The sequence below is a fragment of the Melospiza georgiana genome, chromosome 1 (assembly GCF_028018845.1).
Source record: "Melospiza georgiana isolate bMelGeo1 chromosome 1, bMelGeo1.pri, whole genome shotgun sequence".
NCBI lineage: Eukaryota > Metazoa > Chordata > Aves > Passeriformes > Passerellidae > Melospiza > Melospiza georgiana.
In genome coordinates, this window is record NC_080430.1 from 133,464,814 (window position 1) to 133,488,630 (window position 23,817).

The 23,817-nt window shown below is 39.3% G+C and overlaps 2 protein-coding genes across 2 annotated transcripts in view; both read right to left on the bottom strand.

Annotated features, from left to right (window-relative positions):
* The window catches only part of INTS8 (integrator complex subunit 8), a 21,142-nt gene extending 1,925 nt beyond the window's left edge, over positions 1-19,217 (bottom strand). Inside the window, exons 1-22 of the mRNA XM_058022895.1 lie at positions 19,036-19,217; positions 17,624-17,798; positions 15,561-15,701; positions 15,070-15,141; positions 13,885-13,936; positions 13,477-13,659; positions 12,840-12,947; positions 12,043-12,198; positions 11,401-11,501; positions 10,907-11,048; positions 9,061-9,131; positions 8,746-8,921; positions 7,862-7,995; positions 7,148-7,258; positions 6,277-6,478; positions 5,607-5,728; positions 4,404-4,588; positions 2,972-3,005; positions 2,261-2,317; positions 2,116-2,177; positions 1,346-1,464; positions 261-364 (exon numbers count right to left, since the gene is read on the bottom strand). Of these exons, the coding sequence (XP_057878878.1) occupies positions 261-364; positions 1,346-1,464; positions 2,116-2,177; positions 2,261-2,317; positions 2,972-3,005; positions 4,404-4,588; positions 5,607-5,728; positions 6,277-6,478; positions 7,148-7,258; positions 7,862-7,995; positions 8,746-8,921; positions 9,061-9,131; positions 10,907-11,048; positions 11,401-11,501; positions 12,043-12,198; positions 12,840-12,947; positions 13,477-13,659; positions 13,885-13,936; positions 15,070-15,141; positions 15,561-15,701; positions 17,624-17,798; positions 19,036-19,165 (2,637 nt within the window). The 5' untranslated portion in view covers positions 19,166-19,217. The remainder of the gene's footprint in view (positions 1-260; positions 365-1,345; positions 1,465-2,115; positions 2,178-2,260; positions 2,318-2,971; positions 3,006-4,403; positions 4,589-5,606; positions 5,729-6,276; positions 6,479-7,147; positions 7,259-7,861; positions 7,996-8,745; positions 8,922-9,060; positions 9,132-10,906; positions 11,049-11,400; positions 11,502-12,042; positions 12,199-12,839; positions 12,948-13,476; positions 13,660-13,884; positions 13,937-15,069; positions 15,142-15,560; positions 15,702-17,623; positions 17,799-19,035) is intronic.
* Positions 19,218-21,887: 2,670 nt separating this feature from the next.
* LOC131086352 (neural-cadherin-like) overlaps positions 21,888-23,817 on the bottom strand; it is a 40,940-nt gene continuing 39,010 nt past the window's right edge. The window contains 1 exon segment of the mRNA XM_058029325.1: positions 21,888-23,628. Within this exon segment, the coding sequence (XP_057885308.1) occupies positions 23,227-23,628 (402 nt within the window). The 3' untranslated portion in view covers positions 21,888-23,226.

A 23,817-nucleotide genomic window follows, 5' to 3' on the forward strand; every position in this document is an offset into this window, starting at 1 on the left:
CCAGCACACAGCTCTGCAGGCTCTATGAACTAACAGAAAAGCCTTCTGTGATTCAGCAGAGGAGAAGGCTCAGATTTCCTCTGGCTTTCAAGCAACAAGCCAAAAAAGAAAAGGACTGATGAGGACATCTGTTCCTAAATGCATCAAGATACACCTCACATGCTACAGGAAAGTGTGTGTGCTGGACACTTTTGTCTCTACATAGAATCAGGATGCTGTCTGAATCCAAAGAGATTTCTGCAAATCCCACTTTAGCTCACCTGGTCTGTGTACACATCTGGTGGCACCATCTTATTGAAGAAGTCCGAGCATACAGCTCCTGCCTGCAGGTAATAGTGAAGGGCTGCTGAATACTGATTAGTTGCTGCCAAGGGAAAAAAGCCAAATAAGGTCTCAAAAGTAAATACAGCAGTTATTTAATACTCAGATCAACTGTTTATAGAATTATTCAGATACATCTCTCATAGCTGAATTCTACTTGTCTTCAGTGAGCTGAGCACACACAGGTAGTGAAGGAGTTGGTGTGAGTGAGAGAACAGCACCCTCATGGCTCAGCACTACTTCACTCCCAGGAAGCCCTTCCTCAGCTGCAGAGAAGGCAGCAGCCTCCAGGCTCTGTGGCAGAAGCAGAACAGAAATACAGCCCACTGCCACTGCTCCAACCACTGCTCTTTTAAACACCAGCTCTGAGGCTCCCTAAATAAATGTCCTCCTTCTGGGATGCTGCTGCACTTTGTACAGGCAATAAACACTGGAAAACAGGTTTATAACCCTGAATCACTCTCCCACATGTAACATGACAGCACTGAGCACTGCATTAAGACTCCTCCTCTGACCCCAAGAGTTATAAAGCTGTAGCTATTCCTCATTTACAAACCCTTCCTCATGCTTCCTCATTTACAAACCCTTGATACTTCCCTATATAAAATACAGATCCTCTCCACTCTGCCCATCTTGTGCTCCACTGAAGCTGATATCCACATTTAAAAGCAACCACTGATCACAAGTTTCCATTCACTTATAAAACACTGAAATGCCATGGTTTTTCACAGTTACACCAGTCAAGGACCAACTGCACTAGAAGAGGGAAGTTAAGGGTAACTCAAAGTTTCTTTCCCTTCCCCTAAAAGCAAGTCTGCATGACCTATCAGAAGCTCAGGCTCTCTGTGGGCTTAGACACCTTCCCAGACAAACCCACCTACACCACTGCATCTGAAGATTTGAACCTCATATATCACTTAAACTTCTTTTCATGAAAGGAAATACAAGGAGGGTTATGTCAAACAAATCTCAGAGCAGCAAGGTTCCTCTACACATGTTAAACACAGACATTGGTTTCACTTACCAAAATAAATATCTGCCTGAATAATTAACCAGAAGTGGTTGTTTGCATTGATAGTCAAGGCATAGCTGACCAGCTCTTTTACTGTGATAGCCACAGCTTCAAAGTCCACTGATTGAAGACTGAAAGAAAAAAGAAAGAAAAATAATTCCTAATTTACTGCTTTGTTTTTTTAACCACTAACTTGATTTCACCTCTAGCTGAGGTCCCAAGCACCTTGCCCTAAGTGTGAAGCATAACTAACTCCAGAAAGGATTTTGTGTTGAGTAATACTACTGTTGTTACAATATAGTAAATCTGAATGAAAAAATACAGCCTTCACAGGCTTGAACAAAATGCCAGAACTAAACCAGATTCTGAGATCCCACCCCACAGAGCCTCTAAATTTCAGTAGAGAAATAAAATTCAATACAGTCAGAATAAATCAATACATACCATTTGCTACTTCCTATTTTGGCTATTATTCAAACACATCTCAAAAAATATTAGTGATTTCACACTAAAGTATTATATGGTTCAGATAAAGTGAACATATAGTTCAATAAAGCACACAGATTAAAAGCCATATCTTTTCTTCTCCTCTTTCTTGTTTCCCCTATCTCCACCAGGACCATCAAACTAGGAACAAAACTCTCCATGTCCTCAAACCAACCTTCCCAGAGACAGAATGGGGGCAGTCATGCCTTTACATGGAGAAACCACACTAACAGGAACTGGGACCAAACCCATCACATACAGTATTTTGAAAAAAGTGTTCTTAATCATTATCTTACTTGGGGATGGATGAGGGCCAGATAGAAATGTGTTCTGCTGCAATATCATTCACAATGTCTTCCTAAGAGAAGAAAGATGGTGTGAGAAATCAGAACAAGAAACATTTCAAGAAAACCAAGAAAGACTTTGATGATATATACTAACCCGAACATTATGAAGCTTGACAAACAGGGACAATATTGTAGTTAGAACCAATGGTTCCTGTAGGGGAAAATAAATATTCCATGAACTGACAAAACTCCACTTTCTTCCCTAAGCTTCAAAACTATGTAAGAAGTCAAGCAATCATTATAGTTTCCTATTGAAATAGGACAATATTTTTTAAGAGATCTGCACCACAAGGATACTGCAAGAATGTTTCTGTAGAAAGTTTTTAATTACTTCATATTTTCCTGAATAACTCCTTGGATATAAACTTTACTTTTGTTTTACAGATCTTTATGTTGTTTCTGTGATTACTACCTAACCTTAAGCTTAAGCCAGGTTTACTACAACTTTCTATGCATTTACAAACCCAGAAGCTATAAACAATTTCCCTCCTTCTTACTTCTGCTGCTTAGTATGATGCATGTAGCAGCTTCTGTCTCCCTCCAAAAGGAATGCTTTGCTTCGTGACAGCTGCAATAAAATACACTCCCAATGTAAACAGATCTCCACCAGAATTCAGGGTAATTTTTTTACAAGCTATTCCACACTGCTGTATGCCAGGTATAGCAAACTCTGACGTTTTACAGCCATACAAAGCACCCATATAACTGTTAGATTTTTTGGAATTTAACACAAAAACTCCAGAAAAATACTACACCAAAAGGATGTTTTGGTTGCAAACATATTTTCAACACCACTGTGACTTACCCGAAGCTTCTTGATGAAGGACAACAATTCACTCCTAAATGAGGGACACAAATTCCCATGTAAGAAATCATCCACAATAAAGAATATATGCACACTTAAAACACAAGTCAGTAGAGCAAATTCTTCACCTGCTAAAACACCCCTTCACCTCTAAGTTTACAAATATAGGGCATGTAAATGAAAATGACCAGCCCAATCACTTTTAATACAGTTACTAGCAAATTTTAAACCAAAAATAGGTTAAGCATGTTCTTCTATCAAACTATAAAAGGCATGAAAATCACAGAAGTCAACCACTGATTCTAAAGAGGAAATCAATTGAACTGTACTGCAATTCCCTAAGCTAGGTTTGCAGCAATGACCTACACACTTACAGAAGAGGGTACACAGTGATCACTTATAATGTACTTCAGTTTCCTTGTAATGAACATCAGAAATTGTCACCATAGGACAATCCAGACAAGGACAACCTTTGGAAAAGTTTTCACTACTTCTTTTCCATAATAACAACAGGGTCACTGCCCTTTACTTGAATCAGAGGGATGAGGAAAGGTTCAGTAACCTGGAGTACAGCTGTGCTCCTTTTCCTTGCCAGAGTACACAACTGGAAGCTGCAGCACGTTGGTACCCCCTACACCTGCCCCAGAGCAGCGTAGGCAAACACAGCTGGCCTTTGGCACACCTTAACCTGATTAGCTCAAGGAAGGCAAAGACACAGAGGTTTGACAGAGGCACCTCTCCCACGGCTTTAACGTGGAAAGCTGTTCAATATAGTCACACAAACCAAACTATACCATATTAGACAACTTATACTTAGGCTCAGACTTCAGAACAGGCCAGAACTGGACAAATCAGGTGCCAGCACTGACAAATCAGAGAGTCCTGAATCAGTCATTTGAGGCTAAGGCTGCTAAGGTGTCTGACAGAGAAGACTCTTGACCAGAGTAATTTGATTTTCTTACTCTGCAGAGTTTAGCTGAATTAGAATTTCATTTCAAGACTCAGTAACATTTAGCTTTAGACCCAGATACAAATCTAAGTATAGATACCCATGCTGTGAGCTATGTGCTTGATACAGCTATAAAAGTACAAAACTGATACACAATAATTCTATTTGCTGCAAAGTAGACACCTCCAGCCATCAGCTCTACTGCCCTCTAGATGCATTGACTTTACTGGTTATAATGGGAGCACAGCCTTATATGCCTCAGTTTCTGCAGGGAGAGCTGCCTCCCACACACTCCTCTTCTGCCTCTGAAAAGGAAAGCCAGCACATCCCTACTAAAACCCAACTCCCACAGTGGACAGGATTTTTACCCAGATCTTTAGCTGCTGCCATCACTCTGATAGTGGAATCCAGACAATTTCTGACGAGAACATGGGATCAAACAAACCATTCAAGCCATCTTCAAAAATAATTTTAGAACCATACCTGTACATAATACCCAATGTAGACTCCCTGTGTTTTATCAAACTCACTCTTCCATCATTGCCACGTTTGTGCTGGTTGGATACACTGCAGATTTGTACGACGACTTCCCAGAGATCTTTAGCTGTGCGTCTGCTTTCTTTGGGACCTGGCAGTTCCTTGCACGTGGCAGCCAGCAACTGGCCCAGCTACACAATGCAACAGAAAAAACACAGCAACTAAGGCTCCTCTGCATATCATCTACAGCAAAGGAATTACTGGCCTTTAAAATGGCAAAGCAAGTGATTTTAAATTATGAACTACAAAGGAACGTGACTAAATTTTGCGGCAGAGAACACTGATGAAGAAGCTGGAAAACAGGAATTAAACAGAACATTTTGCCATTTATTAGCTTCCTTGGTGTCTATTTCATTATTAAAAGCTCCAGAAAACAAACATATATTACATAAAACCTAACCCCCATAAAATATGGTTTAATAAAGACTGGCTCTTTAGAGCTCATTTAACTTCCATATAGTAATTAATCTTAACTGAAACTGGCACAATGTTATACAAAAAAGCTGAACCTCAGAACAGAAATTAGGAAGTATCATAGGTAAGCAGAGCAGGGTAAAAATGAACCCGTCCTGTGATACAACCTGCCTTCTGCTCCATGCCCTAACTGTGAAGTAGAAATACTGGAGCAAAACAATTTTGAAAACAAAGTTTCAAAGAAGGCAGGGCTTGAATGTCTCCAAAAATTCAACACCAGTGCTGGGTAAAAAACAGAACTCTTACAGTGCATTTGGAACATAAGTATCTCAGGAACAGAAAAGAAGCCAGACCTGAAAACAGAGATCTGCACACTTCTCATACCTCCTACATCAACCTAGGCTGAATTCCAGCTGAGAGGAGAGTCCTTTAGGAAGTGCTACAGCATTTCAATCATGGATCATAACCACACACCCCTGATGGAACCAACCTTAGCTGGCAGCCAACAAGGGCCAAGATTTCATGTGTTGCTGCAGCACAGCTTCCATGTTTTTTGTCAAGTGCTAAACATGCTTGTTGCTTAGCCCTATGTTCTACCCCATACTCCATTCATTAGAGCCACAAAGCCCCACACTCTTAAGCAGAAGGGTACTTGCTTTGAAAAGTACAAAATACTTCGACAAAAAAAAAAGTCAACTACAGTCTGAGAAAGCCTTGAGAGTGAGCACTTGTTACCTTCACATAAGGATTAGTCTGAACCAGAGGTAATGGAACTTGCATGGTCAAGTACTCGTTCTCACACCAGTTTAACAGGAAGGCAACACATTCTTCAGCTATAACTTGTCGAAGAGGAATATCTAAAAGGAAAGGGATTCTTTGTTTAGCTTTTTATTTTTGAGAAAACAGTGTTGTAAATGGTGTTGTATGAAAATAAGCATATCCCATTCCCTCTAATCAGCTGTTTTTGCTCCACTGCTATCACAGGAAGATATGATGCTTAGCCCAATGGGAGACCTCACCTCTGGAAATTAGAAGCAACAAGGGTTTCACCTAATCACAACAGTACAATGCTACTCTCTTGTTGTGAAACCAGGAGGAATCTTTAACAACTGGCAAAACCCTCTGGCAGAAGTGCAGACATCTTAATCCTGTTCAAGTCCTTTAAGTGGCACTGAATAGAAACTGTCAATGTTTAGCAACAGGCAGGCATCATGCTCACTTCAAAATCCTAAAATCTAATAAAACTTCTGAAGACTTACTAAAACCAGCGTCAAAGTCACTGTTTTTCCATTTACACATAGTGGTTAATCTGCAATACAAAGTTGCTTTATTTTGCTGTGGATTTTTTCCCCTTCTCTCAAGGTTTGTGCTTTACTGCTCCTCAGAAAGACAGTAATGTACTTACCAGGCACTCTCATTTCCAAATATCCTCGGACTCTGCTTATAAGATCAGAAGGAGGACGCTCTCCAGAAGCACCAGCTCCAGCTTCGTGAGTGTAAATGTCCAACAGCAGCATTTCATTGAGCATGACCTGACGGAGCTTTGGAGAGAACTCAGTCACAAGCTCCAAGCAAGCAGCAAAAAGCTGTTTTGCATGGACAAAATCCTGCAATAAAAATTATATGCGTTAATGATTCTTAATAAATTCATAAGGGGAAATACTACAAGCTAAAGTGCAATCAACTCTATCTTGGCTGAACCAGACTCAGCATCCATTAGCATCAGCATTGCTCAAGCATCTCACATTGTCTACTTATGAGTCCTTTGGACTTGCTATTAAGCTTAAGAGTTCCAGATCTTCTGAAAACAAAACAAGGAGTTTAAGCAAAAACATGCTAGAATCAACTACTGGTATGCTTGCTACAATTTTGTTTTAGCTGCAGTTTAGCAAATTTGTCAATTACAAGGAAAATAGAACAGCATTTCCAATAAATTCCTTATGTAATACACTTATTCAAAAGAATTGCACTTCATATCAGTAAATCAAATCACCACTGGATGTAGATGCCACATGATCTAGAACAACATAATCAAAACTTTATATGAATGAAATTATCTCCAGGCCCAACTCATTGGAAAGCCATTATCTTTGCTCTGCTGATGAAACTCTGAGAGACAGAAATCCATATCCATTACACAACACATGGAGCTTGTCACAATATCTCCCTCGCCACACAATTTTTCACTTCTTTTTCTAAAAAAGGGCTTTCAAATTTTCCATTTCATTAAGATTCAATTGTCCAAACCAACCAGTAAGCTCATATGGCTTGCTCACCTTAATGGCACAGCAGTGCAATCCCTTGGCCATCAGGATGTAGACCAAATCCCTAGTCAGACTGTCTTTGATTCCTAAAATAACACTGCCGTAAACATTTGGTACTTCCCACTGGGAGAGAAATGCATAGGATATTTGCACAGAAACAAGTTTTAGAATTCACATCACTGTTTAAAACAACATAAACAAACCCCAAATATTGAAAATTACTGCCAATTCCTGTCTTTACATCTCATCACAAGCAATGTATGGTTCATTTAGAACTATGATAAAAACGCCCGATAACCCTTTGTTCACACTCTGAATATGCAGTAATTAAAGGGAGGAGCTAAAAAGAGACAAGAAATCTTTACTTAAACAAAGTCCTCCTCTCTCCTGCTCCCACCTTCTAATGACAGAAATTTAAGCTAAAACTATATTGCTATCTAGTCAGAACACTAAAAGCACAAGCTACAAAAAAATCTTTTCTCATAAGGAAAGCTTGTGATACAGCCAGTGATTCCTTAAAACAAAGGTTATAGGTTTTTTGTAACACTCTTCATACAGGATGTGTGTTAAGATATGTATCATCCTTCTTATAAAACCACCACTATGCAGAGAAGGAAAAGATAAATCACCCTGAGGATCTATAAGAAAATGTTTCTTGTTCACTGCAGTATGATACCTCACCAGTCCTTGAATTACAGTCTCTTGTGAGCACATGAGCGAAGTTACCTTATTAGAAATTGTCCAGAATTGGCGTTCTGAGGTCATACCATGCAACTCAATCAAGATCTGGCGAATCCTCCATGGATCCACTGACAGTATGAGCTGATGCTCAAGCTGGCCAATATTGACACTTGCTGAAGCTGGAAGAAAAGCAACCAGGGGTCTTCAGCACATTTCTTCTCAATGTAGATACTTCCAATTCTTTAGTATATAACACTTCAATCAGAACATAGTAAGAACAGCAGATACATCATGCTTCCATAGGTCCAGATATCCTTTTGTGTCCTCTGACAAACACGTTGTGCTACCTTCACACCCTGACCTAAAGGGCTGCTTGCAATCCCCTCCTCACTCCAGCAGCTCTGACCACTTGCTATAGCAGAGCAAAGATTCAAGATCAGAAAAGGTAAGGCCTTTCCAGCTCCAGCCACCATCTGGCTCCTCTTGTTAGCTTTGACTTGTGCAGCTGCACAGCCAGCCAGCTGTATTGGGGAATTTAACTGGTTTACTTTGGTAGGTTAAAAATTTCATTCAGATGCACTCCTGCTCCAGCTTACCGCACAGTCACATCGTCATTAATGTATGTAAGTCCAGAGGCAGGGTTCCCTTTCTGGGAACAGCTGCCACAGCCACATTTTGTTCAAACTAATGCCATGCTCTCTCACCGAGGACACGTTCATCTGGGCTTATGTATTACACTCACTTCAGAAACAAGCAAGTAGCAGCCAACTTCTTGAACAAGCAGGACATGCACCAACCAGTAACAGGAAGTACTCTCTCTAAAAACATTATAAACTTTTTTGAGAACAGACCTGCACTTTGTAACCTCAAGGTACTCACCAAGGAAATAGGACACTAGCAGCAGTTAATGAAAATGCTGTGAAAGTTACCTGGGATATCATAAAAAGAAGTGACAGGTTTTGTGCACAGATTGATTCGAGGAGATCTCTTCCGCATTTGGTCAATGAGCAGCTTCCGTTCATCGTCTTTCAGCAGTTTTATGAACAGCTCATGAGATGAAATCATGAAGACAAACTGAAGATCTTCCATACCCAAACACAAGTTTCTAAGCAAATAAAAATGTTATGTACATAAGTAGGAAAAAAATGCTTATTTTTCCAGTTGTAAGTTCTTGAAATTTTTATTGTGTTGTATTACATTGCTTACAAAGTGCAAATTCATGTTATCTTAATATGGGTACATACTTGAGAAACGCTGCCATTCTTCTCTTCAATTCTTCAGAAGCACTTTCCAAGTTTATTGACCCTGAACAAACCTGGAAAAGAAAGCAGAAAATAACTAAGCAGCCACCTTGCACATATTATAATATTTAGTTATAGCCAGTGTTACTGACCAGCTTTCTGTCTCACAAGTAGTAACAGCCAGTAAACCTCTATCTCAGGTGAAGCAACAAGTTATGGAATAGTTTTGGTTGGAAGAGATCTTAAAGATCATCCAGTTCTAAAAGCCCTGCCATGGGCAGGGACACCTTTCACTAGACCAGGTTGCTCAAAGCTCTGCCCAGCCTGGCCTTGAACACTTCCAGGGATGGGGCATCCACAGCTTCTCTGGGCAACCTGTTCAAGTGCCTCACCACCCTCACTGTAAAGGATTTCTTCCTAACATTTCATCTGCCATTTTGAGTAGGAACCTATTACCCTTGTCCTGTCCCACAACAAAATGCAAACCAGCTTTCTTCTAGTCCCCTTTAGGAGCCTGAAAGTTCTCAAGGATGCCCTTGGAACCTTTGCTTCTCCACCCAGAACAATTCCAACTCTTTTTGCCTGTCTGTTGTTTTTACTTTGTAGAGCAATTTTTGAATATGCTCAAGTGCTGTTAGGTGGGAACCAAGTGCAGCATTGCTGGGTGGTTACCCTAATTAATCTAGAATCAAATCAGTATTTCTGTTGTGCTCTGTGTAATCCTGTCATGACTCAGTTACTCTAATCGTAGAGATGAGACCAGCTCTCAAGGGTTTCTTGTAAGCCAAAGAAAGTAAGGTAAGATTTGACTGACAAAGCTTGATACAGAAATCTCAGTACAACTGTGTGAAATAAGACTGTCTCTGAAGTAAACCTGATAAAAGCTACTGCCATCACAGATGGAACAGTTTCCTTCAACTTGTACACAAGATAGGATGCTTCAGACAACTGTCATCTTCTGTCAGACATAATCCACATTCCTTTTTCCTACTTCTCTGGTATACAGAAGCACTGATACTGGGTGCCACACAAGATCATTTAGCACATGAGTTCAAAAATGAAGTATTTCTAAGTGCAAAATTATAAGATTCACTAGGACCTGTTTTTTTTTTTTTTTAAACCAGAAGTTGAAAAATAACTAGACAGTTGAATTTATCAGCTTGCAATAATTTTTTAGAAGTACATTCCAGTTCCAATATGAGCAGTTGATGTAAGCTTTTACTTGCTCTGCAGTACAGAGCACTGTCAATTAGTTTTTGCCACATGACTGAAGAGACAAGCAAAAGAACTAGGCTCAAATTAATAAAATACATTAAAATAACAGCAAAGCAATAAAACTATTAAGTTTAGCTTAAGCAACATTCAGTTTCCTAAAAAGCTTCACTAAGGGTAACAGTGCAGGTCTCACACATAACAGTAACTCAGGATCACTGCATCCCATGCTAATTTCTACAACAAAGCTAATAAGGGAAAAGTGGTCCTCTTCCACAGGTATTTTTTCTACTCATTCTCTCTGTCTTGGAAAATTTGATTCTTTGTTCCACTAGAACAAATATTCAGCAATATCGCTACATAATTTAACAATGTCAGGAATAGCAGCAATTTCAAATACAACCTGAAGCAACAGCTCTCCACTGGACCCTCCCTGACAGATGGAAACAGAGCTATGAACAACAGATGCAGAACTGATCACTGAGTGGAGCTGCCCTAACTGCAAATAAGTTGAATACTGTTTGACCTTTCTCTGCTTCAGAAAGCAGAGCATCCCTTGCAATAATAACAGTTATGTGGGGAAAGAAATCTCTTACTAAGTATCATTTTCACTTCCAATTTTAGGTTAATGTTTTACCTCAAGAAGGAAGTCTATTTTCTCTTTGCTGGGTTTCAGGAACAGTTGACAAAACTGAATATCAATGATTCGCCCTTGTAACACATCACAGACTGTATTGCACACGCAGACTTTGAAACACACTTCATCCAGAGCCTCATTCCTGCAAGAACACAAAACTGAAGGTCACAGGACAGCTCTGACACACAAAGAGTGGTGTCACAACAGGTGGAAAAAATTTTTTTAAAGAATCAGTCAAGTGATAAAATCAACTGTTAACGTGCATTACATTTTTTCCATCTATGGCCAGAGGGAGATACAACCAAGGAGCTGTGGTGTGATGTAAAATGTAGTTTAGACTACTGCTAACAGAAACGAAGGCTGAAGTTTCATGGATGTAAGTAGTTTGTTGTGAAAAGATTTTACATACTTTCCACCAAAAATATTACCAATGAAAATTACTCTTCATCATCACTGAACATTGATTATAATCTGATTATAATCTGATGTCTCACCCTTGCTGAGCTTTTTGGAAGAGTTCTCTCAGCACCGATTGTCTGAACTGTTCAGGTAAACTGAGGGTTAGGTTATCTTCAAGGAATATCTTCACTAAGTCCTGTAACAAAAACAGTTGGAATACTCAATACATAATGCAATAGAACCAGACAGAAAACTATTTTACCTGGTAAAAATGAGAAAACTAAGAGAAGCATCTCACATCCATATTTAATACTAAAATTAATTGATCAAAAAGGAATCAAGTAACAAAAGAAGTTCTTTATTATCAGAAAAATCAAAGAAAAAACAACAAAACCCCAGAACAAACTTGCACATCTAAGTAGCAATAGTCTCTGAAACCCAAGGAATTAGAACCCGAGAATTAGCTGAAAGAATAATTCTCAATACCCAAAGAATTATCTGAAAAGCTCTTATGTCAGCTGGCAGGAATTATTTAGCATTGTATGGAATCCAAGATATTTTAATCCAATATGTACCAGATTATATTATATTCCTAAACACACAGAACTTAAACCAGTATGTAAACGGTTAAATTGCCATTTAACATTTCTTAAAATCCATTCCAGTTCAAACTGAATGTTCCACAAAGAAGGATAAACCCCCCCTCAAATATACATGGGTTTGTTTAGGCATTCTACCTGGTATTTGCCAGATTTCATACAGCTGTGGATTTTACTGTAAGGAGTTGCCTGTTGAGATGCATCATCAGAAGATGAGGTGAGAACTTCACAAGCTTGACAATACCCAGCTAACCGTGCTTCATCTATGGTAAAATGAAGTGATGATGAGCCATTCTGAAAAGTAAGAGTTACAGCAGATCTTAGTAGCCAAAGCATTATGAAATATATGCTTATTTCAAAACAGAGACTCAAAATTTCCAACAGCAAAAGAACAAAAGAACATGCACACACTTCATTTAAATAAAAACTGGAATTCTGAAGTTTTGAAAATATGAATATGAAACAAAATAAAAAAGGAAGCAAACCATTCTGAAAAAATAAGATGTACTTTTTTAAAAGGTTAGAACATACAGAATCTGATTTCCAAGGGAAAGTTAGGCTAAAAAAAAAACCCAAAAGTGCTGTATGGTTACCTTCCTCAAAAACATGTCATCACCATGGACCAGGATGTACTGTTCAGTCAAGTTACTATTAGCATTGGAGCTGTCATTTCTACGTTTTTTGCATCAATACAATTTGTGTAAAAGACTATTCATTACAAAAGGTAGAACAAAGCAGCAATATACTGCAAACAATAAATATAATTTCAAACCAGGCACAACGTGAAAAAAATCACTCTCAAAACTTCAGGAAGTTTCTTTAAAAACTCTGTGTACCATTAAGAGTTATTAAACTGCTAAAGAAGGAAGCAATAATTTAGACAAGGCATTTTTTAGAAAAGAGTTGAATACACATACTAAAAGAACACTTCTTACCTTTGCAATCAACTCCTTTGTTTTGAAAAACTTTTCCTTAGCCTTTTCATGAACAGCTGCATTTGTAGATCCTTGTTGGAAATAGATTGCACCCAAATCATAGCAAACCTGCAAAGAGCACTCATATCAAACACACACTCTTGGACATCATGTTCCAAGTCAAGATGAAGTATTTCAGCTTTGTACTTTAAACTACTCCTACTTTTATCTAATTTACCAACATACACTGCACACCTGACCCCTCATACTTCAATTGCTTCCCCTTTAACTGCAATCTAAGTAAATCTGCACAAGCATAACAAAATTAAAGAATGATTTCCCCATCATCATTGAAAACAATGCAATAAGCTATCCTTGTCATATAATGGGTTATTTCAGGGGACTGAGAGGGCAAAAGTGAGAGGTTAGTGGGAAGTAACAACAGTTACAATGATTAAAAAAGTTCTATTAATGTAAAAATGAAGGCAGTATTATTTCATTGTATTACAAAAGAAACCAACAGACAAAAAAACCAAACCCAAAATAACATAAGGAACATTAATAGAAAAAAACTGTGATTTACCTCAAAATTATTACTAAACACTTTTTCTAAAGAAACAGATATAAACTGAAAGCTTTAGTACAAAATGTGAGCTACCTGGCACTGTATCTCCTCTGTACTGATTTTCAGTCCAGCTGTAGAACTCTCTGTTTCTCCATTCACCATCCCAGGTTCCATGGCCAATAAATCCAGAGTTCTTATAGTATGGACATAAAGATCTTTGTTCAATTTAAGGGCTCCTTCCAGGACCAGGATGGAATCAGCAGCCTGCTCCTTCAACTGTAATAGTTCAAATGCATTAAAAGAATCAACCTCTTGGTCTTGAGTTCAACTCTGGGTTTCAGTTAATGCTACATTTTAAACAGGTCAGTAAAATAACAGTTTTTTAAAAAGTCCTTCAAAAATTCTACACAATGTAGAATTGGCTTTTGTATTTCTTGTACAATAAAGAAATTCATATTTACATGCGAATTTGAGTAAAAATATGAGGGAAAAGAGTCTCACCACTTTCAAAATATTTTCAGTTAGTTCCTTTTCTTGCTGAATATGATTCATACTGCAAGTTAGATACAAGAGGTCACGCATTCAGTTATAAGGCAGATCTGCACAGTACTTCACGTTCTAGATCAGAATAACTCATTCATGCTTGGTTTTCTTAACTGCATTTTGAACATCATAATGCAGGACGACTGACTGCTCTTATCTATCTCTATCTGAAATACAGAACTTCATAATGAAAAGATAGTTTTGTATGAGAATGTGGTTCAATAAAACAAAAAGTTGCAAAGTTATCATTGCCTTTTTCCAAGATCAGATTGCTAATACCAATTCAATAGCGAAACGATAATGAAGAAAGCTTCCACAGCCTCAAGTCTCATGAAGCTTCAACATTTAAATCTCAAACATGTCAGGAGCAGAAGCATGTCCACATGTTTATGCAAAAATTAAAAGTATTTTTCAATTATTTTCCCACACAGATTTTTTTTATTCAGGATCAGACTCAGATACACATAGGACAATACAACATCTATAGTAAAATAAGGAGGAGGAAGAAGAGTATGTTTAATCAACATATTTAACAGAGTCTGTCAAACAAGTATAGTCTAATATTTAAGTGTAAAATTAACATAAAACATATGAAAAGCACCACTTAGATACTTCCAAATTTTGGAGATAACTGTAACATAAAAGTCAAGGACAAGCTGTTACTAAAGCCTCACAGCTTCTAGAAGGCAAAATGCAAAATTGATTTTAAATTACAAATTACTGCCTAATGAAGCAAATACTTCATTATTTCTAAGGTTATCATACACAATGCTTCCAAATGGTGTAATAAAACAACAATATTAAGCAAGCTACTGAAAGTCGGGGATGCAAAAGAATGCAAGAAATGTACCCCAGCTAAACTAGAGCATAAGCATTCTGTCAAGGGAAATTGCCACCTCTCTTCCTCTCTTGATTTTTCATGCCATGACAAAGTCACAGAGATTATAACATTGACAGAGTGGAACAACAGACAAGTATATGTACCAAGCATGTCTGACAGGAAAGTGAGAATATACTTGAAATAAATCCAAGTTATCCATGTAACAACTAGACATTTTAGAAACATTATTTAATCCACTTAGAAATTACATTTCTGATTATAAAATACCTATGACATCCAATTTAATGATATCTGTAACTTACACATTTAACTGAGGTGGACCAGGTTTCGCTTGCTTTACAGGAAAACTACTTTGAACGATGGTCCTTATGGCCCTACACAGGGGAAAAAATTAAGCAAAGAATGGTATTAGCCTCAGAAATGTAATAAGCAGATTACAGGCCTCTTGATAATAGCAGTTTGCCATTTCAGAAACATTATACCATTAGAACACATCCCTTACTCAAGAGCACATCTAGCAGCTAAGAAATGCTTTTATGTCCATAAAAAGCTGAAAGATGAAGATTTTTATATTTATAAGGAGAGAGTTCAAATCATTATCTTGACTATTTTTTAGAGAAGAAAACCAGCTCTAGAATAGCTTTTCAGACTCTGCTCCTTCACTATAACCTAGCAACAGATCACAACACTTAGTACTTTAGGGTTCTTTCTCCATCTACATACAATTATACAGATAGAAGAAAGCACTGCTTTTTCCATAATGATTTTGTATTATTGCCATGTAGTAGTTTACCATCTGTTGTAGAGCAGTATTGCCATTGCAGTGGTTGGGGGTAAGCTGGACAGATCTACATCCACATGCTTAGTTCCTGGGGGAACTTTGCTGATACACAGAAGTTCATTCAATAGCATGTTCAATACAGGAACAGACAAGCTATTAAAAAATAAAAGACAGAATCAGATATTTCATAGAGTAAATCTATTTATGGAATGTTAAACAATGTACACTACTATTCGGTACTGGCTGCTGAATACCATTAAGTACTATTCAGTACTTAGCATCACAGGGATGTTTATTCAGAATTTGAGATCAGGTATGTAAAGCAGTTACCAGTATTAGCTGCATGAATTAAGCCCAAGAGGATGGGCCCAAGGAGCAGTTCAGCCAGCCAGACAGCTGAAGTGCTACTCTGCACACTGCATTACCCACACAGGGACCTTACCAGAATAATCCAGTCACCTGTAACAGCACGACCCAGCTAGTAAGAGGTTCTTTCAAAGCAGCCCCAGATCATACTCCCTGAAGGTAAGCAACCCCATTTCCATCACAAATGAAATTTCACTCACAGAAAGTGAAGTTAAGACTAGGAACTTTTTGAATAGTGCTAAGTACAAGATACATTGGCTGGGACAGGACTCTCCTTAATAAAATGAGAAGACACGCAGGCTGGACTGCACTGCTCCAAGCTTTTGTGGTATAATTTAACACAACTAAAATATTATTACTAATTTAGACATTTTTTGAAATTAGATCAGCTACTGCCAAAGTACCTTTGATCTTGTGAAAAATTTGTATGCTTTGCAACAAGTATTGAAAACAACCAGTGAAACTACACTTTTAGCAGCTAAAGCCAGGATTTCTGTTTAATAAATTTCAGGTCTTGTGTTCTATCAGAAGCATTTCACAAGCAGTGACAGAGGCAACTGGGGGTGTTTAGCCAGGAGAAAAGAAGGCTCAGAGGGGACCTTATCACTCTGTACAACTCCCTAAGAGAAGGTTGTAGCAAGTGGGTGGCCAGTCTCTTCTCCCAGGCAAGTGACAGGATGAAAGGAAATGGTTCCAAGTTGTGCCAGGGAAGGTTTAGATTGAATTTTATGAAATTGATTAAATTTTATGGAAAGTTTTTCACCAAATGGGTGGTCAGCCATTGGAACAGGCTGTCCAGGGAAGTGACTGAGTCACCATCATACCCTGAAGGTATTTAATTATATGCAGATGTGGCACTTAGGGACATGGCTTAGTGGCAGGCTTGGCAGTGTCAAATTAACAGCTGGCCTCAATGATCTTAAAGCTCCTTTCCAGCCTAAATGATTCTACAATTCCATGTGAGTTAGAACCAGGGCAATTATTGTCCCCTTAAGATTTTACATTAAATTACAGATAAAGGGGGCAGGAGACCTGTGTGAATGAATAAGGAACTTCTGCCATTACTTAAGTGCAAACAGGAAGCCAAGTGTAAACAAGAGTCACCTGGACACAATCCTGTGCCATGTGTTTTGGGATGACCCTGCTCTAGCAGGGAGGCTGGATCAGACGACCCACTGTGGCTCTTTCCAACCATACCCATCCTGTGATTCTGTGAGTGCAGCTCCCTAACATGCACAGCACTGCCAAAGTGAAGTAGTTCTTGACTGTTCTAGCTCATCAGACCATCTTTCAGCTGAAATGTCCAAAGGAAAGATGCAAAGCTGGGGTCTGTCTACTTCAACCACAGTCATTTCACAGATACATGGAGCTATTCACATCAACAACAGTGGAGTGAGACTTCCAATTTCAAGCATGTCAGAATGAGGAAACTTATGGTAGTTTTGTCACTGAAGAAAACATAACCTCAAATTCATCTTTATGAAGCTTACATGTACACATCTTAATGTCTAAGACATGCTGGTTTTCCTCTCTAGACACTGTTGATTTGTTCAGACACATTGACTTTATCAAAACTCTTTTATAACTTACAGCTAAAATAAAACTAAATTTCAATTATCACACCCAAAAGGGAGCAAGAGAGATTTCCATTTTTTAAAATAAGTATCTCAAGCCACATCAATTTAGTAAACTTAGCATGAAGACTATACCTTTTCTCTAATACATCCAAATCCCACTTCAGATGAGCAGCAACTTTGAGAGCAAGAAGTTTTAGAATGCGGTTTCTTTTGTTATCAGGTGGTGGCTGGACTTGGTTCTGTTCATTCACTGATGGTTTTGAAGCTTGCTCCAAGAACTGAACAATCAGCTGCACAGGTGGTGGGTCTGCAAGAAAACACAGCCACTCCTCAAATTCTTTATAAGCCCAGAAATTATTTTTTTTCCCTAGCTATGAACACGGTTCTTTTGTCCTTGGTGTTTATAGTGCTGACATTGTTACTTGGTAGATTCTAATCCCAAATGGTGTCCTGCATGTGCTGACTCAAAACTATCAACATATCTTTGCTAAATGTTAAAATTCACTTGACCATGGTAACCACACTCTCACACTTTTATTTATTTTTCACTATTTTGTATTAATTATGTTTTGATACTTGCATCTACTGAAAATAAATGCTGCCTAAAGAAATTACAAGATACAAAAACTATACATCTACTTGTAATTATCCTCTGCACATAAAGTAAATTTACAAGCAATTGCTGGTACTTCTGAATACATTTACAAAATACTTTCCAATTGGTTAAAAAACAGCATCAAAAAAGCACCCAATCTCTCCCTTCCAATAAGACAGCCAATACCTTTCAGCTCTTTTGAAAAAAGAGGCCAAACCATAGCTATTACAATCTCACTGAACTCTGTGAAACATAAAGCAAGTATTATCAAATTACTTAATTCATTAAGTATAAAATCTTAAAGTATAAAATCTAAGCATAGATCTAAGATAGATTACACTTAAATTGACTTTTTGTAGAGGTAACACTAGCCCAGGTTTTCCTGTTTCCTCCACCTCCTCGCAGAATTCAGGTGCTGGAAAAGATGACTACCACTTATGACTTATGATCAAAAGATCAGATAATTTTAAATACGGCCATTTTCTTATAACATATCAGACGAGAATTCTATTTATTCCAGGTCCAGAGAGCAATCTCAGCACTGAACCTTTCGGAAGACTTCAGCTCCTGCCACTAACAGGACCCCAATGGCAGAAAACCAGCTGCCAGCTGCAATGATGCATGAGCAGCGCTTCCCACCGAATAAACAAACTACAACACTTCCGCACACAACATTCACACACGCGAAAGGAAAAGCGATCTACCAGACAAGAAAGACAATGAAATGAAGTTATTAAATAGGAAAGATAAAGTGAAATGAGAAAACTCGCGTTACTGCCGGCGGTAAATGCCGCCGCACGGCCGCGGGCAGTGCCCGGCTCCCCGCTCTCCCCCGCACCGCAGCAGAGCCCCCGCTGCCGCCCCGCTGCCCCCGGAACGAGCCTGCCGCAGGAGGGGCCGGGGAGCGGGGCCGGCCCCGAGGGGAGGCGGCGGCCAGCAGGGCACGCACCGGGAGAGGGCTTCTGCAGGTGCTGCTCCAGCAGCGCCTCCTCCAGCACGAACTCGAACCACGACGTCTGCGGCGGCGTGCATGGCCGGCTGGAGGTGGCTGCCTCCCGGTCCGCCGCCTCCGCGCTCATGCCGGCCGCTCGGCAGGGACCCGCACAAACCCCGCAGCCACCGACGGCCGCACAAGATGGCCGCCGGCCGCGCCCCCTCGGAGGCGGCCCGTGAGCGCCCCGCCCGCCGCGGCGCGGGGAGCGCGGCCCTGTGGGGCGGCACTGAGGAGCGGGCCTATCGGCCGAGCAGTCTGGCTCCCTTATTCCGTCGGTGGTTTTCTTTCCCAAGTCACTAGTTCGGTGCATATCCCTGCAGCCGTCTCTCTGCATCCATTTTTGTCCTGTCCCCGCAGTGCTCCCTGTGAGCCCTCAGGCCGATAAATGGCTCACCCTCCATGCTCCTGCCCATGAGCCTCATGAAAGAATAAAGAAATTAGGACCTTGGTCCATGGAGGCAGATTTAAATCATGGAATCATAGAATGTTAAGGGGTTGGAATGGACCTTAAGGATCATCGAGACCCAACCTCTCCTGCTGTGGACAGACACCTCCCACCAGAGGTTGCTCAGAGCCCCGTCCAACCTGGCCTTGAACACTTCCAGGGTTGGAACATCCACAATCTCCCTGGGCGACTTGTTCTAGGATTTCACCTCCCTCACAGCTGATAGGAAAGATGGGTGCTAATGTCTTTACAGATTATTTGATCAGAAGATGATTTAGGAGATTTAGGAGAAATGGGTGTTAACTGTCTTTGAAATGTGTCTCTAGGAGCATCAAGCTGTGTGGGTTTGTTACAGAACCCAGGTGTTTTGACCAGACATTTTGAATTCCTGAACTTCAGAGTATTAGGAGTAATGCATCTGTGCAAAGTCTATTGCAGAGCCCAGATGGTCTGAACTTTTGGTGGATCCACAGAACCTAGACAGTCTGAACTTCCCAACTTTAGGGTAAAATGACAATACATGTTTTTGGGGCAATATGTGGTACGTGGTTTGGGAAGGCTGTACCTTCCTAGTACCTCAGCCAGTGGGGAAACAAAGAGGGTAACATTGCAGTCGGGAGTTTAGGATGAAAGGAGGCTGCATTCTCCAAAACCTCAAGAGTGACCCCATGGGGGATTGTCCCAGTGACTCTCCCCCTTTATTAGAATAAAATTGCAGGACTCCTCCGCCTCCTTTGTGGACATTAGCTTTTCATAGCATGGCTTTTATGCACACAGTTAAGAATATTTTCCTAACAGTTAACCTAAATTTCCCCTCTTTCCATTTGTATCCACTCCTCCTTGTGCTATCACTACAGTTCCTGACAAAGAATCCCTCTCCATCTTTTCTGTATAGCTCACTTCAGATACTGAAAGGCTGCTATGAGGTCTCCACACAACCTTCTCTTCTCAAGGATGAACAGCTCCAACTTTCTCAGCCTATGTTCACAGTGGGGATGCTCCAGTCCTCTTATCAACCTCATGGCCCTCCTCTGGACTTGCTCCATGTCCGTGTTAGCAGCAACAGCTTCCAGTGTTATTAAGGTGTCAGTATTTGCGTGACAGTCCACGTGCAACTGTGCCACTCTCTCAACTGCAACTAGCCAGGATCTGGTTCTGAAGCTTTTCAGGTATCCCTGCTCTTAGAACACATATGTCCTGGGGAGAACATGTTGACCAGCAGAAGCTTTTATCTATTTCAGTAAATTAGCTGCGTCTCTCTAATATTTTACCAAGGGAAGAGTTCACAAAGGCTGTACAGGAGGTTTGCAATATAGATACATGATTACATACAATAATTTTACAGTACTAGAAAAGTTTTTCACCCAGAGGATGGTTGGGCAGTGGAACGGGCTACCCAGAGAAGTGGTTTCAGCACCAAACCTGGCAGTTCAAGAAGTGTTTGGACCATACTTTTCAGGCAAATAACATGACTCTTGGGGCTGTCATGTGCAGCTCTCAGCTATAAGCATTCTGCATCTTGCTATAAGTGACCCAAGGAGATAGAGGATAGAGATAGAGGTTCTTCTTTCTCACCTGCCATGAGGAAAGAAGTCCATTAAATGTCCTGAGTTCAATGCAATTTATCTTCTGTTGTGCATTTACTTTGTATGTTCAGTTTTTTGAGGGAAAAAATGAAGTACTGCTTCAGCTTTCCTGAGTTATTTAGTGCATCCAAATGTAAAATGTTCAGTTTCAGAATATGAATTACAAAATAACCCTCAGGGAGATCATAGTCTGTTAGCATGATTTGTAGCACATTGTTCAAATTGGTCTCTTTTGGAAGAGACAGTTTACCAATAATTATGCTAAGTTTTATTTGATACCAAATTCAGAAGAGGCAACTTAATAAAAGAGCAATAAAAATATATATCCACTTCTTTCACTTAAAATGTTGTAAGAATTCAACACTTGGAAGAGTCACCTTACTGAAGTTCTGTGGCTCAGCAGTTTTCATTTGCAGCAATCACATATTAATATCCCTTCGTATAAGAAATATTGTAGTTTCTTACCACACTACACGTTTTTAGAAAGGAGAAAAAATTTACATGAAACAATATGTGGCTATATGCTGATATGTGCACCCGATTTATTTTTTATGACTCCATAAGAACGATCAGTGCCCAGCCATGTGAGGTTTGGGCATGAAGGAGTGGCTCATGGTGACTCCTTCTCCAAATCTTTCTAATAAATACTACTAATTTAGTGTCATCTACACAAATGATTTTATTAAATGACTGCAAATTGTTCACATGGTACTTTTGTTCAGTTTATTTTTGATCTAAACTATTTGTTCTAATAGTATCAAAATCTTCCCTCTAGGTACAAAACTAATTTACATTTGCATTCTTTATGCCAAGTAAAATGATGAAGAGTGATGAAAGATCTAATTTTAAAACATCAATAATAAATCAAAGCAAGTGTCAAGACTATGATAAAAAAACAAATGTTGAGTATCATGGTAATTAAAAAATCCCACTGAGTTGAAAACAGTTAAAAACCCCTTGGTGCTTTAGAGCTTACAAGCACTCTGTAAGCACCTATTAACATTCACACATCACCCCATGCATTGGGAGCTGCCCAAGAGGGGAGCTCCAGCTTCAGAGAGTTAAGAGAGAAAGGGAAAGAACAAGGTGATTTGCCCATGGTCACAGAGGTGAGTGTTCAAGTCAATGTCAGATTTCAGAAGCTTCTGATTGCCTTTTTTCCATTCTAAAACCAGTTGTTTTTTGGAGAGCAGGTGGAGACAAAGGAGTAGAGGCTAGGTTTCCCATGCTTTCTGTTTTGAGGATCCCAACTTTTACAATGATTGTCCTGATTGAAAGAATTCAGTTCCAACGTTTGCCTGGATATCCTTCTGTCTTGTCTTCACACTTGCTATCAGCTCTTTTGTTTTCCAGCTCCACATTTTGAAGAAGGGTTCCATGTGAAAAGCAAAGCTGGACATAAAAGTTTACTGAAAATAAACTTTTCCCAGGTCTTACAGCTGCCTTTAAGAGTGTAAAACTGTCACAAAGTCATGTTCACGGATGGGATCTTGCTACTTTTTTCCCCTTGGTACAGGTAGTTAGAAAAAGGGTCAGACAGAAAAAGTCCCGTAGAGTTGGGCAGCCTGTGAGTGAGGTGGTGTGTGTCATGTCATGAAAGAGCAGAGTTTAGGAGGATATAATAAAAGCTGACAAGAAGCCAGAAATCGTAAATGTTTTATATTTAACTTTGGTAATAATTATTTCACGGTCTAAAATTAATTCCATTTCAAAAAGAATGCCCTATGCATTGTTACCTGCCTGATAGGTTTCACATTAATACTAGGGAGAAAATAATTCAAGTTCTTGCATCCACGATAATTCTAGTAAGTCTGTGTGGTCTACATAAATAAAAAAGGATATTATAATACTATTCTATAGCTATTCTACATTCCAAAGTTTTCAAGAAAATTCATGCTTTAAAAGTCTTTGCACTTATATAATGAAATAATTTTGTAGAGTGCATATAAAAAGATTATTCAGATTATCACTCCTGGGAAAAGTGAGTATATCATGCTATTGTAGCCAAAAACTTGCATCATGTAAGTTACTTGATGTAACTTATATATAAAAAAGGGCAATTTTAAAAGTAGTGTCCATATGTCATGACAATGTGTCAAGTTCATTTAACTCTGGTTATAAATTTTCATTTGAGACTGAATAGAGTTCTTTAAGCTTCTCAAACTTTGACCCCCACTCTTGGAGGCAATCATAATTCAGATCTTCATCCCCACTGATGGAATCTAATGAGCTAAGGCTCCCTGCTAGAGAGCATTGCCCTTCCAAGCAGTAAAAATGAATAGTGTCAGCTGGAAGACTCTTTAGATCATTGTCTGCATCCCGTACGATTTGAGAAACATATTCCTTGAAGTCTGGGATGCTGGTAACAGCTGATATTGATTGCTTTTGATGTGCATGTTTGGGGACTGAGTCTCTTTTTGGGCCAGTTGGTGTCCTGGAGTGTGGAGCAGCTGCTCGCAAGGAGGAGCGGGGAGTTTTATGGAGAGGTTTCTTCAGTTCATCTATATTGTAAGCATTCTGGAAACAAAGAGAATGCAAATATCAGAGAGAAACAACTCAAAAGGAAACTGACTGAAAAAATGTTTTACAACACAAAACAACACAAGACTGAATTCTTTGAGTTTTCTACAAGCTGAAGAAGGGAGTGCCTAGTTCAGAGGTCTAAGTTCAGATCATACCAAATCCCTTTGTGTAATGGTAATTTTC